Here is an 18,435-nt window from a genome sequence, read left to right on the forward strand (position 1 = left end):
AGCCTGTCTGGGGTACAAGTGAAGGGGTGGTGGTACCTCCAGCCCTTCCCTCTCCAGCCCATTTTCCACCCTCAGCCTCCTATGAATCACCACCCAGGCCACAGGTCCCTTGCCCTTTTTGGGTCCTGAGGGGACCTCTCCCTGTGCCTGGAGCCTGGCAGCCAGCCCTCCCCAGCCCTGCCTCAGGGTTTGTGGCCTGTAGGAAGACTTTACAAGGTGCAGAAGGAACCATGTCCTCATTCTAGCCTTGCTGGCAAACCTCACCAGGGGAAGAGAGTTGGGGCACTGCCTCTCCTCAAGGAGTCTCCAGGCAGAGGCTGGGTGCACCCCCCAAGCCCTGTCCTATCCAGGTCCTGGTCCCTGGAGGACAAAGAAGAGAAGCCTTGGCTCTCAGGGCTCAAACTCCCATCCAGCGCGAGGCAGGGATTCTCAAACTCCTTCCAAAGGCTATGTTGAGGCACAAGACCCTTCCTGCCCACAGCCCACCTCCAGATTTGCCAAGACACCCCGTGCTGGGCCACCTGATGCTGTCTGGTGACAGTCCTGAGCCCAGGCACTCACCAGCCAGCTCTCCTTGGGGGGTTCTAACTGCGCCCTCCTCCACATGCAGATATCTGTGAATGCGCCGTGCGCACGCATTTGCGTCGTGCGCACGCATTCGCGCCGTGCGCACGCATTCACGCAGTGCGCACGCATTCACGCAGTGCTCCCTCTCCCTAACGGTCTTTGCATTTAGCCTTTGCTCTGGTCGTAAACGCGGTTCAGCGTCTCAAAGTGGTAGTAGGAGGTGGTCCAGGTGCGGGAAAGCACAGCTTGTCCCGCTGGGCCACGCCCTCTAGGCCACGCCCCTGCAGTTATGTGCCCTGTGTCCCAGTATCCTAGCCCCTCGGATCCCAGGGAGCGAGGGGGGCAATGGGGGGCAGGCCAGATGCACCAGCCAGGGCTGATCTTCCGCTGTTTCCAGATCACCAGTATGGCAGACTCAGAGGCCATCACGTTCCAGAAGCTGGTGAAGGGGCATGCGTACTCCGTCACCGGAGCCGAAGAGGTAACGCCTGCAGGGGATTTTCAAGGGTCTTTCGCTGCCTGGGACTGCAGGGTGGGGCCCCCGCGTTCCCACAACTATTTCTGCAGAGGCCTCACATTCCTGACATTCATACGGGGCTCACTGGGCTGTCCTTTCTGGTTCCTTCCGGAGCTTTGGGTCCGCAGGCGCCCGCTGCCCTCTGGTGGCTGCAGGGTCTGGTGCCAGACGCTCTGCTTTTACTGCATGTGAGAACTACCTTACCCTTTGGGCCAGTTAAAAATAAAGGAAGGATGCTTTACTGCTGTATAGTGTTTGACACTCTCTCCAGTGCTTTCATTCAGTATCCCAGCAGCATCAGTGCCCAAATTAGTGTTCCGACCTGGCTCTGCCTCTTGCCAGCAAGTTACTTCACACTCTGCCCCTGAGTTTCCTCACCTTTAAATTAGAAATGATAATATCCACCATGAGGTCGCTGCAATGATTCACGTAAAGTGCTCCGACTGTGCCTGGAACATCGTGTCTAAGTACACAGATGTGTACTTAGTACGGCAGCAGCCGTTATTATTACAAATAGTATTCGGCAGCCCAAGTTCACTGTCAATGGCAAAGCTCAAACTCGACCTCAGGTCTTCTAATGGGCCCAGTAGTTTTCTTTTTCCCTTGATTTTTGTTGCCCGTCCCCTGGACACGCATATCTTTTTACTTTGAAAAATTTCAAGTCTGTAGAAAAGTGGAAAGAGTAGTAGAGTAAACATGCAAATGCTGTGTCCCTAGAATCGCCAGTCGGTAACTACCTTCGGTCCCCTCGGTCTGGTCCTTCTTCGTGTGGGCACTTCCTTCCGGACCATTTGAATGGAGTTTGAAGACATTACGGCCCTTTCGTTCATAAGGATACATAAAAATCCCGGTATCCTTTTCAGGCCCAATAAGATAAACACTAATTTAATAACATCACCTCATCTGTAGTCCATATTATATTCTCCCCCAAGTATCTGTTATAGAGCGTCCCCACACACAAGATCCAGGACTCGATCAGGAATCATGCACTGCAGTTGCTTGTCACTGGTGTTCTCCTGACTGGCGGTAGAGCTTCCCAGAGCCCCTAGGACAAGAGCGTGTCCTATTATAGTTGAACTGTGGCTCGGTGCAGAGTCTAGAATACGTGCCGTTGTGCCTCAGCCTCACAACAGATGTTCAGGAGCCCAGATTCTCCAAGGGCTGGGTCCTAGGAGCCATCAAGGTGGACAGCGGTGGGGCTCTGCCTTTTTGTGTGACCCCCTCCTTATACCTGCACTCACCCCCCAACCTGGCTCAGGGAGAAGGAAGCCTTGTGCCCCGAGAACCTCCAGGCCTGGCTTGAACACACCCCCTCCCTCTGGCCCTGCAGGTGGAAAGCAGAGGAAGCCTGCAGAAACTGATCCGCATCCGAAACCCCTGGGGAGAGGTGGAGTGGACCGGGAAGTGGAGTGACAAGTGAGGAGGGTGCCACGGGGGCCTGGGAGGCGCATCCTGCCAGGAGACCTGGGGGAGGTGGAGGGAGGGCTCCCTGCACGGTGCCGAGGAATACGCCCCAAAAGCACAGGCCACACCGAGGGGGGGCCACGGGGCAGGTGGGTCCCCTAAAGCTCTTAGAACCGGTACATCCCAGCCATCCGGGTGCCGTTCGTGAGGCCCAGGCTCCTGTGATGCGCATTCCTCCAGGCCCCTCCCACTCCATCTTTCCCTCACTCAGATTCACCTGCTGCTGGACCTTCGGGGGAAATAAAACACACCTTCCTTCCCCCAAGGTCTTGTTCTCTTCCAAGGATGTACCAGGGGCGTCCAAACTTTCAGCATCTCTGGGCCACTCTGGAAGAAGAGTTGTCTTGGGCCACACATTAAATACACTGCGACACATAATTACCAAAAAAACTCATCATGTTTAAGTAAATTTACAATTTTGCATTGGGCCACATTCATAGCCACCCTGGGATGCATGTGGCCCGTGTGGTCCGCAGGTTGGACACCCCCGTGCCTGCTGCCAACCTGTCCAGTCCCAGCCACGATGCCCCTTCGTCTCTCTGGGGGGCTGTGTCTGATTCCTGGGCTCGCCCTCGCTACACCCTTCCAGGGTGACATATCCTCCCACCTGCTCCCCTGCACCTCTCAGCCATGCGTCGGCTGCGTCACTTCCCTCCTGAGACCCGTGTCCCTGGCCCTCAGTTTCAGAGGCCCCACATCTCTTGCTAACCGCTCTCTGTTGACTGGTTTTCCAGCTGCCCGAACTGGAACACTGTCGACCCGGAGGAGAAGGAGAGGCTGACCAGACAGCGTGAAGACGGGGAATTCTGGTGAGATGATCGCACGGAGGCTTTGGGGAAAGAGGTGTCTGCTCTGCCGTCTTTGCTAGAAAAGCAGCGACAGTATCATGTCAAGGGCCCAGGGGCGCGGGATCCAGGGTTTGTTGTTACTTAAAATCACTGTAAGACCTCCCCCAAAATTCTCCAAGCTCTTCCATGTGTCCATCCCCCCCATGGGGTTCAGGGCTGAGCAGCTGCATGGAGAGGGCTGTGAGGACCCTGCAGGCACACTCGGGTCCCAGGAGGAAATGGGGAAAGACGGTCGTTTCACCCCAACGCCGCGGGACACTGTGCCCTTCCGGAGCGCAGTGGGCCCGCAAGTGTCTGTGTCCTGGCCACTGTGTGACCACCTCCCCCTGATGACTCCCCGCTGACCAGACGGGTGCCTGCGTGTTGTCTCATTTCATTCTCGGGGCTCCCGTCGCTACAGAGGAGGGTCTGAGATTCAGGGAGTCTTAAGTAACTTGCTCAGAGTCACCGGGCTGGAAGCGGGCAGCACCAGGAGTGGACCGTGTGTGTGCCTTCTCACTGCGGATCTGGCGGCCGCCCAGCCCCAAGGCGCTGTCTCCCCGTTGGGCAAGGCTGTGCCTTCTTGTAACCAGATGCCTGTGCCCCTCCTCCGCCAGGATGTCTTTCAGCGACTTCCTGAGGCACTATTCCCGCCTGGAGATCTGCAACCTCACCCCCGACACCCTCACCAGCGATAGCTACAAGAAGTGGAAGCTCACCAAGATGGACGGCAACTGGCGGCGAGGCTCCACCGCTGGAGGCTGCAGGAACTACCCGAGTAAGACCACCGAGGCCAGGGACCCCTCGCCCACCCTGCCCTGCTGCGCTGCACCCCAGCCGGGCAGCACAGAGGGGGCAGCTCCTACCCACTGGGCCTCTGCCTTCCTTCTCCCCGAGTCTCCGCCTCCACAGCCTTTTCTGTTTCCTGCACTCACCTGCCTCCCTCCCCAGGTGGACGGAGCCCAAGCCCTGCTGTCTCTCTGATGTCCCCCGCAGGCCCCAGGTTCCCTGTACCGTGGCCTTTCCACCAGCCCACAGAGGCAGCGCTCAGTCCCACTCCCTGCCCAGGGGCCTCTTGATCCACCCCAGCCCCACAGCCCAGGCCTGCGGGGGGACCTCGTCCCCTGGGCCTCCGAGTGCCCAGCCCTGGTGGTTGCCCAGCAACCCTATCGCCCAGTTCACTAGGCACATGCTGGTGGGCCCTGCTAGACGGGGGTGAGGATTGATTTCTCCTCTGGCCCAGCCTCCGTGGACTCTACCGGCTCTTCTGCCTTGATGGCCCGGGCCTCCTGTCCCCATGCCCCTCAGAAATTGTCCTATCAGTATGACATCTGCCAGTTAGGGGGCACCGTTGGGGGCTAGGAATACACATGATCCCACTGCATCTTTACAACCAGCTTTGGAAGCAGGCTTTTTGTGGTCCTCTTTGTCTTTAAGATAAGGGTCTGCAGAGGGTGAGTGACTGCCCAGGCTGGCGGGCTGTGGAGTCGGGGTTTTAGGTACCGAGGTGGCTGGTCCTGGTCAGATATCGATGGTCTGTTACCAACGAGGAAACAGAGGCTCTGAGCGTCACACTGGGCCACGGAGCAAGTTGTCAGCCCACAGCCTGCTGACCGGTGCCTCTGGCTCCAGTGGTTTCAATCCTTCACCTCAATTATTCGGCCGCCACAGGGCAGGGCCAGAGGTGCTGGGGAGGCCTGTACCCCAGACAAAAATGTCTCTCTGTCCTGCCCACTGGATCAGGGATCACAGACTCTCCGGTAAGGGCCAGGCGGTCTCTATGGCAACTACTCACCTACACTGCTGTAGCCCGAAGGCAGCCATACTTAAATGATGGACGTGGCTGTGTTGCAATAAAACTTTATTTACAAAAACGGGCACCGGCTGCCTGCAGACCAGTGTGTGCCAAGCCCTGCCCTACACTAGGTGGCGCCTTCAGGTTCACAATTAGAGTTTTATTCCGTGAGGTGAGGCAAGGCCATCAGCCCACCTCTCCTTAAACGTGAATGCACCCCAGGTCCTTCCTGGAGGAGGGTTTTGAAGGGGGGAGGACAGAGACACCTGGGGATGGCCAAGGAGACAGGCTGGGAGGACAAGGGACACAGAACAAGAGGATGTTCCTGGAGTCTGGGCTGGCTGAGGGGGAGCAGGAGCTAGTCCCCGAGTCTCCTCAGCCAGGCCCATCTCGGACGTCCAGGGAGGGGACAGAGGTGCCAGGACAGAGACCGCAGTGAGACCCACCCCATTCCAGGGGGACAGAAATGGTCTCTGAGAGAAGCCAGCCTGGGGCCAGCGAGAGGGCACTACGAGGGAAACTCCTAACTTGGGCCCTGAGAGATACAGACCAGTACAGGCTGTTCCCAGCCCACCCACGCCCACCCTGAGCGGCTGCTGAACAGTCCCCGCCCCTCCCAGCTCCTCCTTCCCAGGGTCTGCAGCCTTCTCCCACCTTCTCCCACCTTCTCCCACCTCTCGGCCCCTCCATCCGGGAGACAAGGCCAGAGCCCTCCCGATGAGGCCACCTGCTCGGGTGACTGACCCCAGCCTCCTCTGGCACAGACACTTTCTGGATGAACCCCCAGTACCTGATCAAGCTGGAGGAGGAGGACGAGGACCAGGACGACGGGGAGAGAGGCTGCACCTTCCTGGTGGGCCTCATCCAGAAGCACCGGCGGCGGCAGAGGAAGATGGGCGAGGACATGCACACCATCGGCTTCGGCATCTACGAGGTGGGCAGGCCGGGGTGCGGGCCGGCCGCCCCTCCCCCTTCGCTCCTCTCAGCCCCTGTGAGGAAGGCCACCCCACGGGCTGGACGGGCTCTGTCACTGGGGGCTCCAGCCCTTGCCTGGACACCCACGTCCACCTGCCAAATGCCCTCACGTCCCTTCTCATGTACGCCCAGGCCCAGTACTCTGGTCGGCCCACCAGTCCCTGGAAAACGGGCAACTGAAGCTGAGAACAGAGTTTCCTGGGAACACTGGGAGGGAGGGGGCTGAGCCAGGGGTCTGGCGGGGCCGAGCACAGCCAGGCCCTGGGCCTGGCCCTCAGGACAGGGAAGCACAGGCCTGCTGGCTGGAGCCTGTTCCTACAAAGACAGGCTCACTGCCCGGGCGTCCTTCTTTCTTTCTGCACCACGTTAAGGAAGAGCCCGGCTCCGCCACAGTCCACAGGCCGCCACCATGGGCCAGCCACCTCTCCCTCTTGGGGGTGGGGTGGAGACGACAGACTGACCCACAGGCTGGGCCCCTGGACGCCCCCCCCCCCCCACGCCAGTCTGCAGCACAGAACAGAGCCTCTCAGAGCCTGGGGTCTGCAGAGGGAGGGGGACCAGGAGGACTGCGGGGCAGCTGAAGGGGACACACTCGGGCAGCTGAAGGGGGCACACTTGGGTGGAACCAGGGGCGTGGTGTGTGGAGGGGCTCCCACAGGTCACGTGGCCCCATCTCCTCCCAGCCCCTTGGCAACCCAAAAGCAGCCACAGGAAGAACTGGGGGTATTTACACCATGGAATCGGCAAATGCTACCAATCAGGGCTCACGCCCTCCCCCCCAGGGTCCCGTGTCCCAGCTCAGCACTCAGGGGAGAAGCCCCTGGGAAGGCCCTGGGTGGTCACTGGTCCCATTTTGGAGATAAAGAAGTGGAGGCCAGGAGGGGGAAACGACTCACCTGAGGACACACAGACTGGGCGTGGCCGACAGAACCTTAAACTGAGGCCACTGGCTCCCGGCCCCGAGGGCCCCCACTGGCCAGGGGCTGCCTCCTGCAGCAGGCCCGTGTTCCCTGCAGGGAGGCAGGTGTGGGCTTTGCTTTGGCCACTGGGCGACCTGAGACAGCTCATTTCAAAGCTCCACACCTCAGGTCTGTGCGCTCTGAACTGGGAATGTGCTTAGGGCTTGTCCACATTATTGCTGGGTCATCAAGCTTTCTCTTAAATGCGCAAATGCTTTGGGTTCCTTGGAAAACAACCACTAGGTTGGTTTCATTGCTGCTGCTGAAGCCGCAGAGAAAAGGGTGAGCAGAGGAGGCAGACGCCCACGGCGGGGGCGGGTCTGCACACACCTCCCCAGAATCGGAATTGAGCCTGGGCTTCTTTACCTCTGCAGGTTCCGGAGGAGGTACGTCTGGCGTGTGTCACCTGCTGTCCCTGGGGCTGAGGTTCCACAACAAGTAAAAGGCTTAGACTGTCAGCTCGGGGGTCTTGTGACATGTGGGCAGGGGCTGGTGACTGGGAAGGGTGAGTCCCTGGACCCTCCAGGTGACATTGCTCAGGTCTTGAGTCCCACTGGGGTGTGAGCTCAAGGCACAGGGTCTCAGTCTGTTCACATGGGGACCGCTGCCTCTCCAGGGCCTGACAGAGGCGTGTGTGGGTCAGCTCTGGGTGGACGGTCTGTGGTCCTGGACACAGGTGGCCCTTGGCCAAGCCCTGTAGTGCTCCCGAAACCAGCCTGAAGGGACAAGCTGAGCCCTACAGATGATAAGATGACAAGGGACCACAGAGGCGGACCCTGCCCCCAGCTCTGCCATGTGGACACTACACGTCCCTGGGAGCCCCTTAGAGGAAGGGACGTCTCTGCAGAGCTGGCTGAGGGGCAGGTCCCCTGTGGCCTGTGCCTCAGTGGGCATGTGTCACCCTGGTTTGCCATTTGCCCAAAACGGTGCAGACATTGCTGCCGTCAACCTCTCACCTCCGTGCGTGAGCACGCCCGGACGTGGGTGGAGCCCTTCCCACCCCTCACTCCCACTGTGTCTGTTCATCCGTCAGCTGGCCGGACAGACCAACATCCACCTCAGCAAAAACTTCTTCCTGACGCACCGAGCGAGGGAGCGGTCGGACACCTTCATCAACCTGCGGGAGGTGCTCAACCGCTTCAAGCTGCCCCCCGGCGAGTACATCGTGGTGCCCTCCACCTTCGAGCCCCACAAGGACGGGGACTTCTGCATGCGGGTCTTCTCCGAGAAGAAGGCTGACTACCAGTAGGTCCTGGTCACCTTCCTCGCCTCCGCCCCTTCTCGCTCCGCTCTCGAGCCCGTCCCACGCAGGGCTCTGCGCTCTCTGAACATCGGCCTCTTTTCCGATGGTCCCTGCCTGCTTTGAAGGGTTAGGGTCGGAGGGTTGCTATAGGCAAGAACTTCCAGTATTACACTCAGGTGAGCGAAAGAAACGGCCACTCAGAAGGTGTTTGGGTAGAAAACGGTGGTGGTGGAGCGCGTGGCAGAATCTGATTGCACCGCACACTCACAAGGTCGCTTTCAGTCTAGTGGCCTGTGTTAGACTCGCTAGGACCCCCGTCCATCACTGCAGAGAGCGGGGGAGCCCCAAGCCTGCAACTCTGCTGCTCTCCAGGGTGAGCTCCCTATCCTGGTCATCCCTCAAAGTCTCTGCCCCCCTTGTCCCAGGATATCAACCTCATTCCACATTGTTAGCACCCAGAGGCCCCTCACCCTTTCTTCTTCTTCAGCCAGGATTCTTTGGGGCCCAGTTTCAGGTCCTGGGGGGACCCAGGAAGACCCTCCTGAGTTTAAAGACTGTCACTGTGGAGCAGAAGGATCAGCTCTGGACACAGGACGTGCCTGGGATAAACTGACCGCAGCCGGAGCCCCGAGTCGATCAGAGCCGGGCCTCCATGCTGCCTGCCTGCCCCGCCCTAAGAACCAGGCGGCCGGGTGGATGACTGTTGCGGGTTCTCAGTGTTTTGAATGGAGCTGAAAATCGGCCCCTCCAGGCCAGGCAGTGAGGGGTTGTCTGGGGTGCCAGCACCCGAGCTCAGGGGCCACTGCGCACTCTGATGACCGAAAGCCAGTGAACAAACAAACAAACTCTGGCTCTCCAAGTTGCTCCGCGAGGACTCCTCCTCCTCCGATCACATCCGCCCTGATTTCTGCTATGTAGGGAAAGCGGCAGAAACTGGGGCCGCAGAGAGATCGCTCTGCCCGGCCCGCCCTGGGCGGCAGGTCGCACCTGCTGCCTCTGGGCTGTGATTTCCGCACCCGCCCTTCCCACTCCCGTCCCTTCGGTAACACACAGCTTCCTTCTGTTTCCAGAGTCGTCGACGACGAGATCGAGGGCAACCCTGAAGAGGTACTGGGAGCTCCTGACTCACCCCCTTGTCCTGGGCCACCCCCCGCTTGCCCTGCAGGGAGCAGAGAAGCAACAGTAACCCCCGGGGTCGGGTGGTGGGTCCCGAGGCTTCATGCAGACAGCGGGGAACTAAGGACGCATGGCCCTGCCCTGGGCCTGCTCAGGCGTCTTCCACTCCAGCTCCGGCCAGCGCCGGCCCTGGCCAGCTCCCTGCCCATCAGGGCAAGTGACCCCATGCGCACAGGTGGGGGGTTATGTAGGAGGGGCCAATAGTGCTTTACTGACCAGTGAGAGGTTCTCGTCACTTCGCTTTCTGGGCCTCGGTCTTCTCTGTAAAATGAAAGCACTGGGTGACCAGATGTCCGAGGTCACCCGGGAGTTGTGATTCAGGGATAAACCCTGAAGGGCTATGATGGACAGAACTCAGGAATTTCAGACGAGGCTCAGTCACCCCGAGTCCAGAGTGGAGGGAGGAGTCACCACAGAGAGAGGAAAGGGCTCTTCTGCCGTCCTGGGACAGGGAGGGGCGCACGTGGTCTTCACTGACTCCTTGGTCACTGAAGCTCCATGCTCGTCCTTGTCCAAGCTGAGAGACCACACAGTTCTCTCAAGGGCTGTGCTCACCAGCCACTGTCCAGATCCTTCCGGAACATTCCAGCCAGTCTTACGCTTCCAAATCCCAACTAGAGCAGAGCACAAAAGGGCCTTTGGGCTGAATGTTGCGGAAGCCACCTACCTGAGGAATTAGAGTAGAACCCCTTCTCCTGTCCCCTCTCACGGGCTGTAACTGGAGGGAAGTGTCTATGCCTCTACCCCGTCCTTTCTCTGAAGCCCAGCAACCTTGGGGAGGGAGGGGCGCTGCCCCAGAAGACACACCGGCTGTCACCTGGTCTGACCCACTGTCTTGCACTTCCGCATCACCTTCCAGATTGAGGTCGATGAGGACAGCATCGATGACGGGTTCAGGAGGCTGTTTGCCCAGCTGGCCGGAGAGGTAGGTGGTCCCCAGATCCCTCTGTGACGCGCTCTGGTTGACACAAAGGGTCCTCCGAGAGACTTCAGTGGAAAGGGGAGGGGGAACAGACCAAACTGAGGCCCAGAGTCACTGCGAATGGGACTGAGACCCTGTGCACATCCCTTGCCCGCGCCCCGGACACGGCTGCCAGCCACAGCCCTTCAGTGCACACAGTCGGTGCGGGTCTGTCTCTCCCACCTTGGGATTCTGGGCCACACCCCATGGCTCTTTTCCTTTTTTCTCTTGCACCCCCACTGACACGTGAAACTGGGCCCCTTGTCCTTGATTTTCACAAAAAGATTTGGGGAGATGGAAAGGTTTTCAATGTTAACAATGCAAGCAGCTTACAGTGGTGCATTCAACTTCCCTCGCCTTAAAAAAAAAAAAATCCCTGGGCCATGTAGGCCTCAGTTGGCTACATAGTTATCCATCATTTTTCTTCCTGCAATTCCAAGAAAAAGCTGACCTTGGTCTTAAACAACGGGGCTCGTCCCTTGTCATGTGTGAAACTGAGTCGAGTCCTAGACGGCTTCCGAGGAGCCTCGGCGTAAGCAGCCGTGGAGAAAGTGCCCGGCGGCTCTCTGAGGCCGCGGGTTCTAACCAGCCCTGCAAGAAGCCAGATCTGAGTTTGGGTCGGGACGAGGAAGGCAGGCTGATGGGAGGAAGATATGCACGGACCAAGTCGAGACCACAAACGTAGGTGGAGGGGAGAATGTGTCCTTTACCGTCTCTCCTGCAAAGCGCCGGTGAATGAACTCGACCTGGATTGCGTTGTGCGTTAAGACACTGTATCTAGGTCACCGGGTCCGGGGACAGCAGCAGCGCCTCCTGGGGGCTTGTTAGAAACGCGCACAGGCAGACCCCAGCCCAGACCTGCGCAACGTCCGCCTGGGCTGGGCCGCAGCGCGCAGCCGGCACCTGTTTGCGACTCGGTGAATCACGCCGCTCCGAGCGGGCAATAATGATGCTCCGGTTGCTTGCCCACAGGATGCAGAGATCTCCGCCTTTGAGCTGCAGACAATCCTGAGACGGGTCCTCGCCAAGCGTAAGTGTCTCCTTCTTGCCAATTCTTCATTCCGCTCCTTCCCCCGTGGCCGGGAGGGAGCGCGGGACCCCTTCCCCCGCTGTGTCTCGCCGCCGTCATGCCCTAGGGGCACGTGGATACCACCCACCATGGCCACCGCCTCCACCACCACAGAAATGGAGGAAGGAGGCTCTGTGTCCTTGTCAGGAGAACAGAGGTTCGCAGGGTCTGAAGATCAAAATCACACCCAGGTTTCCAGTACTCACTAGACTCTGGTCTCACCAGACTCCACTCTTACTAGAACCTTCCGACTCTTCTTTCCTTGTCTGCAGGACAGTCATGTGACAATCGTAGTTAGCTCTTAAGAACGGTTGAACTCTTAAATGAGGGAACATGGAGAAGTGGCCCAGCACAAAGCCCACGCCCCACAAATGGTGGCTGTTAGGATGAGTCACTGGTGAGAGAAGGCTGAGTGGGCCCAGATAAGGGAAGCTGGGAAGCAGCCCCGAGTCCCAGGGTCCCCTGGCTACGCTTAGTAGGCAATCACTGACTGAGTCACAGCCTCCCTCAATAATTAGCCAGAATGAAAAAAGAAATGGGCCGTTTTATGCTCAAACCAAGGTAAGGTCATTGAAAAGCCTCCTCCCTCCAATGCGTGTTTATGGGCCTAACCTGACCCATTTCATTCTTCACTGGGGAGAAATGTGCCTTCACTGGAGCCAACAGGCCAGGCGAGTGACACAAGACCCCAGAAAGGATGGCACCGGGCCCAGGCGGCGGGGCTTCCACAAAGAATGGACAAAGCTGGACAGAGACCTGGGGAGGGGCCGGAGAACACAGCCGTTCAGCTGGGGATCATTTGTAGAGCAGGAAGTATCAAAGGATCGATTGTTCACCCTTGTTCTTGATGAGTGCCAGGGCGAGGGACACAGCCCCCCCACCCCCCGATGTATTTTTGCCCCTGAAATGATCACAAGAGCCGCGCTGCCTTTGACAAGACGGCGGTCCCCCTGTGCAGGGAGTCGGGAGTGACCGGCCTGGACCAGAAGCAGGCGTGTGTTGTCCTGCCCTGAGCATCGGCCCTGTGTGTGGATCATTCTGTAAGTCTCCTGGACTTCACAGACAGCTCTGGACTAACCCCCTGGTAGAGCCACAGGGGAGTCCAGGGCCAGCTAGGTCTCCCAGCAGTGTGAACGCAAACCGCATGGCCACACACACCTCACAGAACCATGATGACCCATTCCTGCCAGGCTACCACTGAACAATGGCTGTCCTAGAGCTCCCGTGAGTCACGGTGCTCCCAGCAGGGGGGTCGGCAGGGCCAGTCGCAGGCAGGGCTTCCCCAGAGCAGGCCCTGGACCTCGCCCTCCCTCCTCCAGCAGGGCGTGAGACAAGGAGGTGCTGTGTACCCCCGAGGCCGCCAGGCACAAGTGAGGTCATGAGCTCTTCAGAGGTGCGGCCTGCGGGAGCCAGAGTGGACTAAAGCCTCATTGTTTGCCCACAGATGGAGGGCAGAGGATGGGGGTTGGGGGGAGCCAGGCCACACTCGGACTCAGCGGCTCCTGGCCTTCAAGCTTGGTCCCCCCGTCTCCAGCCGCCTTCAGACTCCGGCCTCTGCCCATGGGCCCCACACACAGCCTCGCGCCCATACCCGAGAAGGGGTCCGGGCCCGGACTGGCAGCTCAGGGACAGCATGTTATAACCTCCACCAGGTCGTGACAGGAAGGGTGGCTTCTGTGAGGGCTGTGGGAACCAGAGTCCCAGTGTGACACGGGTCTCACACCACCACCTGCCGAACACCGAGGGGCCAGGACTCGCCTGGTGGAGAACAGACTCCAGGTGGCTCCGGGCCTCTCCGCCACTCACTCAGCTGGGGACACAGAGGCTCCGAAAGCACCCACAGACAGATGACAGGAGGGAGCCCCTTCTCCTCCCAGGTCCCCCACTTTCCTTCTCCCTGCCTGACCACCACCGGCGGTTTTGCACCTGGGGGCACGTACTCAGCCATTTATCATTTTTACTTATTTTAAAAGCCCTTCCGAGAGCCCGGTTTGCCCAGGGGCAAGTATGCAGAGAAGTCAGGCTAATGTGCTCCTTCTGCCCTGTCCCAACGTAGCAGCCAGCAGCCAGTGTGGCTACTTCACGTAGCATTTAAGTGGCTACAGTGTCAAAAGGTGCAGGCACAGAACCCTGCCGTCTTCCTAGAAAACCCCCAGGAGGTTTTCCCGTCACACGTACCTTGTCTTCTAGGCCAAGATATCAAGTCAGACGGTTTCAGCATCGAGACCTGCAAGATCATGGTCGACATGCTAGACGTATCCTTGCACTTGCCGCTGAGCACATGGGCAGGGGGCTGGCATTTCACCTGCAGAGGTTCCAGCACTTGGTCCTCCAGAAAGGCCAGTGGTGATGTAGGTACAGGACTGTGCTCACCTGGGATCGTGTGTGGCTTCAGATGAGGGACAGCGACCTGCCTCACGCCCTGGCTACCTCTGCAGGCTCATGGGGCAGGGGAGCCCGTGCCCCCAGGGATGGGGCAGGAAACCCCCCCCAGCTTACCCACCACCCTCCACCCAGTGCAGCTTGGATTTGTGTTCCGAGGTGACAGTGTGTCCCCTGCTTCCTCGAGGAAAACACAGTTGACCCTTGAGCAGCGAGGGGCACCGACCCCCAACATAATCTAAAGTCCTCGTACAATTTTTGACCCCCTCAAACTTTACTAACAACCTTCTATTGACCAGAAACCTTAACAATGACATGAACAGTTGATGAACACGTATTTTGCGTTACATGCATTTCCTACTCTATTCTTCTACTAAAGTAAGCTAAAGAAAATGTTAAGAAAAATCATAAATACACTTACAGTCCTGCGTGTATTTATTGAAAAAAACCCACGTGTAAGTGGACCCCCACACAGTTCAAATCCATGTTGTTCAAGGGTTCACTGTATTCCCTGAACTATGAAATTATGTGAATCTGGCCATAATTTTCTTCTTGATCTGTAGAGACAGACCTCACCCTCCACAGGAATTCTCCTTCCCCTTTGCTCCAGCACCCCCACCCCGGGCCCCCAACCCCGGCCCCCCACCTGCCCCGGGGCAGACTCAGCCTGCATTTCCCCCCCTTATTCCTGACACAACTGAGGAGTCCTGGGCAGGGATGGCCAAGCTTCTAAGAAGTTCTACCTAGTGGGGTCACGGCGCCCACTGTGCCGCTCCCCTCACAGAAGGCCTCTTAGAAATACGCCAGAAACACTCCCTGAATCGGCAAGCCACTAGAAGCCACCTGACAGCTCCTTTTTAGCAGGATCTGGGGCCCCTGCGGCACCCCGGACCCATCAGCAAGCAGGGTCAAGGGGAGCCAGCAGGCGTCTGGTGCCCCTTCCACCAGCCCTAAGGAAAGGGCCCTTTCGCAAGAGCCCCGGTGGTTCCGGAATGTCCACGCCAGCGGCCCGGGGCCTGCAGGCGCTCTGAGTCTGGGGGCTTTCCTTAACCGCGGGCAGTCCGACGGGAGCGGTAAGCTGGGCCTGAAGGAGTTCTACGTGCTTTGGACGAAGATTCAACAGTACCAAGTAAGGGCCCGAGGTGGGGGCGGGCGTCTGCGGGGTGGCTGCCCCGTGCCGGACCTGCAGACACAGTGACCCTTCAGGGGAGTTGGGGAGCGTTTCCGAGGGGCCGGGGACCTGGCCCACCAGGGAGTCAGAATGAGCGAAGACAGAGCCGGGCAGAGGCCCAGAGGACAAAACGAGGGCTGGGCGAGTTACGTGGTCTGCCCCCGCCTTCACGTCACTGACCACAATGGGTCACCAAAAAAGTCTCCATCGGAAGGCTGTGTCGCCTCTTGCACTTTGGATTTTTAACAGTTCAAGTATAAAATTACATAAGGCGGTCACCTGGGCCCCTGGTAGTTGGCCGGGCGAGCTGATGGGCAGACTTGGAAACCAGCGTCCACTGACGACAGGCTGAGCACCATTAGCTATGGAAGGCAGAAAGGTGGCGGCCCTTCCAAGGCCAAACCAGGGGCCTGGAGCTGGAACAGCGCCATCCCCACTCAGCACACGGCGCGCAAGTGGCCTGCCGCCTGCCTGGGGTCACGGTTCTCATAACTGTTTTGCATGTTGCAGAGAATTTACCGGGAAATCGACGTGGACAAGTCTGGGACCATGAACTCCTACGAGATGCGAAAAGCGTTAGAAGAAGCAGGTAATGCTTCATGGCCGTGAAGTGTCCTTTTGTCCCCCCTGTAGACTGTGTGACACGTACAGTTCAGTCCAAAGTCAGTAAGTAGGTGCTGCTTTAGCACAAAGATACCCTTTTCATTCGCCCTTTAAAGACCAGTTGGCAAAATACGAGGAGTCCATCCAGAATGCTTTGCCTGCGAAGCCGTCTTGAATCTAAATTTCCTTCCAGGCAGCAGGTCAAGCAGGCAAAGCCAGTTCTCGGCAGCCCCCCCGCTCCCCCTTTCGGGGACGGGACTGGTGAGGCAGAAATGCGATGTCTCCACTTCACTCTTAGGGGAATGCCCCGGCAGACGTGAGATCCATAAAAGGGACACAAGCCTGTGGGAGCCCAGCAGGAGGGGAGAAGCTGGGTTTGGGGGACAGATAGGACAACATGAGGTTGTCCCCTGCAGTAGCTGGGATGTAGTGCTATAGTAAAGACCCCAGATAACTGGCTTCAACAAGATCCATCTGTTTATCGCATAACAATCCAAGCTCAAGAAGTTCAAGATGAGGATGGTGCCGCCTGCTGGCAGGGATCCAGCTTCTTCTGTCATGTTCTGTCACTAGGCCTTAGAACGTTGCCATTATCCATGGGACCCAGGATGCGTTCATTGAAGGAGGAGGGAAAGATGGGCTCCTTGCCTTTAAGGGCACATGTCACTCTGCACACATGTTCCCCTGCCAGGACTTAGTCATGGGGCCTCGGGTGGCTGCAAGGGATGCTGGGAAATGCGGTCTTGCCTCTAGGCAACCAAGACCCATTAAAAATTCTCTTACCAGAGGAAAAGAGTATTAGTTTACCATGAACAGTTTCTGCCACACACTCCCAAGAAGACTCCAGTCTCCAAGATGATTCAGAGCTAAACAAACAGGGGCAGAAGCAGAGTCCACCACCTGAAGCAGAGTGACCGTGGCAATGGGGACAGACAGGAAACGTCTTCTATGTTGGTCAGGAAGGGGCCCCGCAGGGTGAAGGGGAACCATTCAGACAATGGCAGGAGGCCCTGGCTTTGCACGACCAATCCAGCCTCCCGGGAGGGCAGCCAGGGGACAAAAGCAAGTCCCACGGTGATGTGAACCGCCACTTCGGTTCCATCGCCCGGGACCGAGCCCCACCGAGCGGGCGCAGCCTCAGGGATCCGTGTGCTCCTTCCTTTAACCGCAGGTTTCAAGCTGCCCTGCCAGCTCCACCAAGTCATCGTTGCTCGCTTCGCAGACGACGACCTCATCATCGATTTCGATAATTTCGTCCGGTGTTTGGTTCGACTAGAAACACTCTTCAGTAAGTGGCTGGCTGGGGAACAGCTGAGTCAGTTCTCTTGGTGTTAAAGCAGCCTGCCCCTCAGGGGGGTGAAACCCCCTGGTCTGGAGACACGTCTGTCCCCGAGCATGGAAACCCTTTGATTTGGGGAGGGAGGGAAGAAATGATCGCTGTGGCATTCGATGAGTTGGCTGCCGGATGGGGGAGGGAGACAGTGGGACCTCGGCTGCAGCTCGCTCACTCGTGACAGGCTGCTTTTGCTCCTCCGCAGGGATATTTAAGCAGTTGGACCCCGAGAACACTGGAACCATAAGTCTCGACCTTATCTCTGTAAGTCCACAGCCTCCACCTCCCGCCTCACGTCACTCGGGTGACAGAGAGCTGCGGTTCATTGACATACTCTCTTAACACTCTTCCGGTCTGTTGGGTAGGCCTATACATGGGTCTAGGATCTGCAATGCATTGTTACTTGCAGTCTTTTCCCAGCTACCTAGTGATGCTTGAGGCCAAGAAAACTCCTGGCCCCTCCTCCCAGGAGCTCTGCCATGAGCGTAGCACAGGTTAAAAGAAAAAGGGGGCCACGGGGTCCCTCTTAGAAACATGCACTGCTCGTTAGCAAGCATGGGAGAAGGTGCTTATAGCAGGAAGCCCTTTGGGTGACATTCAAGTGGGTGTGGGGAAGATCTGGCGTTCTTAGAACAGAGCTACTTAAAATCGTTCCTGAGAAAATTACTTTCCTTCCCTTCTTCCCCCTTTCAAGTAAAACTAACAATAGTAAATAAGCTTGCCATATAGAATTATGGCGCTCAGGGGTCTAGAACCCCAGCAACGCCCACCGTGGAAGTGCTCATCAACACAAACGAGGTTGGAACCCCAATTTAAAAACAAAGCACAGGATGTTCTCATGTTGTCCCGATGACAGAAAGTTCTGGCACATCAAAGAAAGAAGCCAGCTAGGTTACGCTTTCATTACCACTGGGTTTCAGACCCCGTCCCCTCTGTACTCGGGGGAGCTGGGTCTGGAGCACCACGGGCTGCAGAGGGCTGGGTCACGTGGCAGTGCTGGGGTCGGGGACGGGACAGGGTGACAAAGTTCCCATGTACCAGAGAGGAGCACAGTGGTAAGAAGGCAGCTCTTTTCCTTGAACTTTGAACTCTAGAGAAAGCCAGCAACTAAATAGCTGTTTTACTCTATTATGCATTGTTTAAGTACCTTTAGCCAACTGAAGGCGTGCTTTAGCTGGTGACAAGTGACACGAACTTGCTAAAAACTGCATAGCCTAGCAGCTAGCTTTACCCTGATATTGCCATCTTAAGTAAAGGCAGGACACCTGCGACATCAACGTGCCATCTGGGAAATTCTGGAAACTCTAGGCCCTTTATCACTCTTGCCGGAAGCCCGGTTCCTCCCCAGCGCCCACTGGTCCGCCCACTCGGGCCGGCCAGCTCAGGCCACCTG

At 57.9% G+C, this 18,435-nt stretch overlaps 1 protein-coding gene across 1 annotated transcript in view; it reads left to right on the plus strand.

Moving 5' to 3' along the window:
• Positions 1–18,435, plus strand: part of LOC119036522 (calpain-2 catalytic subunit) — a 43,889-nt gene that overhangs the window by 23,924 nt on the left and 1,530 nt on the right. Inside the window, exons 6-20 of the mRNA XM_037128336.2 lie at positions 965–1,048; positions 2,415–2,500; positions 3,283–3,357; positions 3,993–4,153; positions 5,935–6,104; positions 7,479–7,490; positions 8,138–8,349; positions 9,418–9,454; positions 10,383–10,448; positions 11,457–11,514; positions 13,744–13,808; positions 14,996–15,064; positions 15,617–15,695; positions 16,881–16,997; positions 17,248–17,306. Of these exons, the coding sequence (XP_036984231.2) occupies positions 965–1,048; positions 2,415–2,500; positions 3,283–3,357; positions 3,993–4,153; positions 5,935–6,104; positions 7,479–7,490; positions 8,138–8,349; positions 9,418–9,454; positions 10,383–10,448; positions 11,457–11,514; positions 13,744–13,808; positions 14,996–15,064; positions 15,617–15,695; positions 16,881–16,997; positions 17,248–17,306 (1,350 nt within the window). The remainder of the gene's footprint in view (positions 1–964; positions 1,049–2,414; positions 2,501–3,282; positions 3,358–3,992; positions 4,154–5,934; positions 6,105–7,478; positions 7,491–8,137; positions 8,350–9,417; positions 9,455–10,382; positions 10,449–11,456; positions 11,515–13,743; positions 13,809–14,995; positions 15,065–15,616; positions 15,696–16,880; positions 16,998–17,247; positions 17,307–18,435) is intronic.

The sequence above is a fragment of the Artibeus jamaicensis genome, unplaced genomic scaffold, assembly GCF_021234435.1.
Source record: "Artibeus jamaicensis isolate MK-2021 breed Jamaican fruit bat unplaced genomic scaffold, CSHL_Jam_final scaffold_754, whole genome shotgun sequence".
In the NCBI taxonomy this organism is placed as follows: domain Eukaryota; kingdom Metazoa; phylum Chordata; class Mammalia; order Chiroptera; family Phyllostomidae; genus Artibeus; species Artibeus jamaicensis.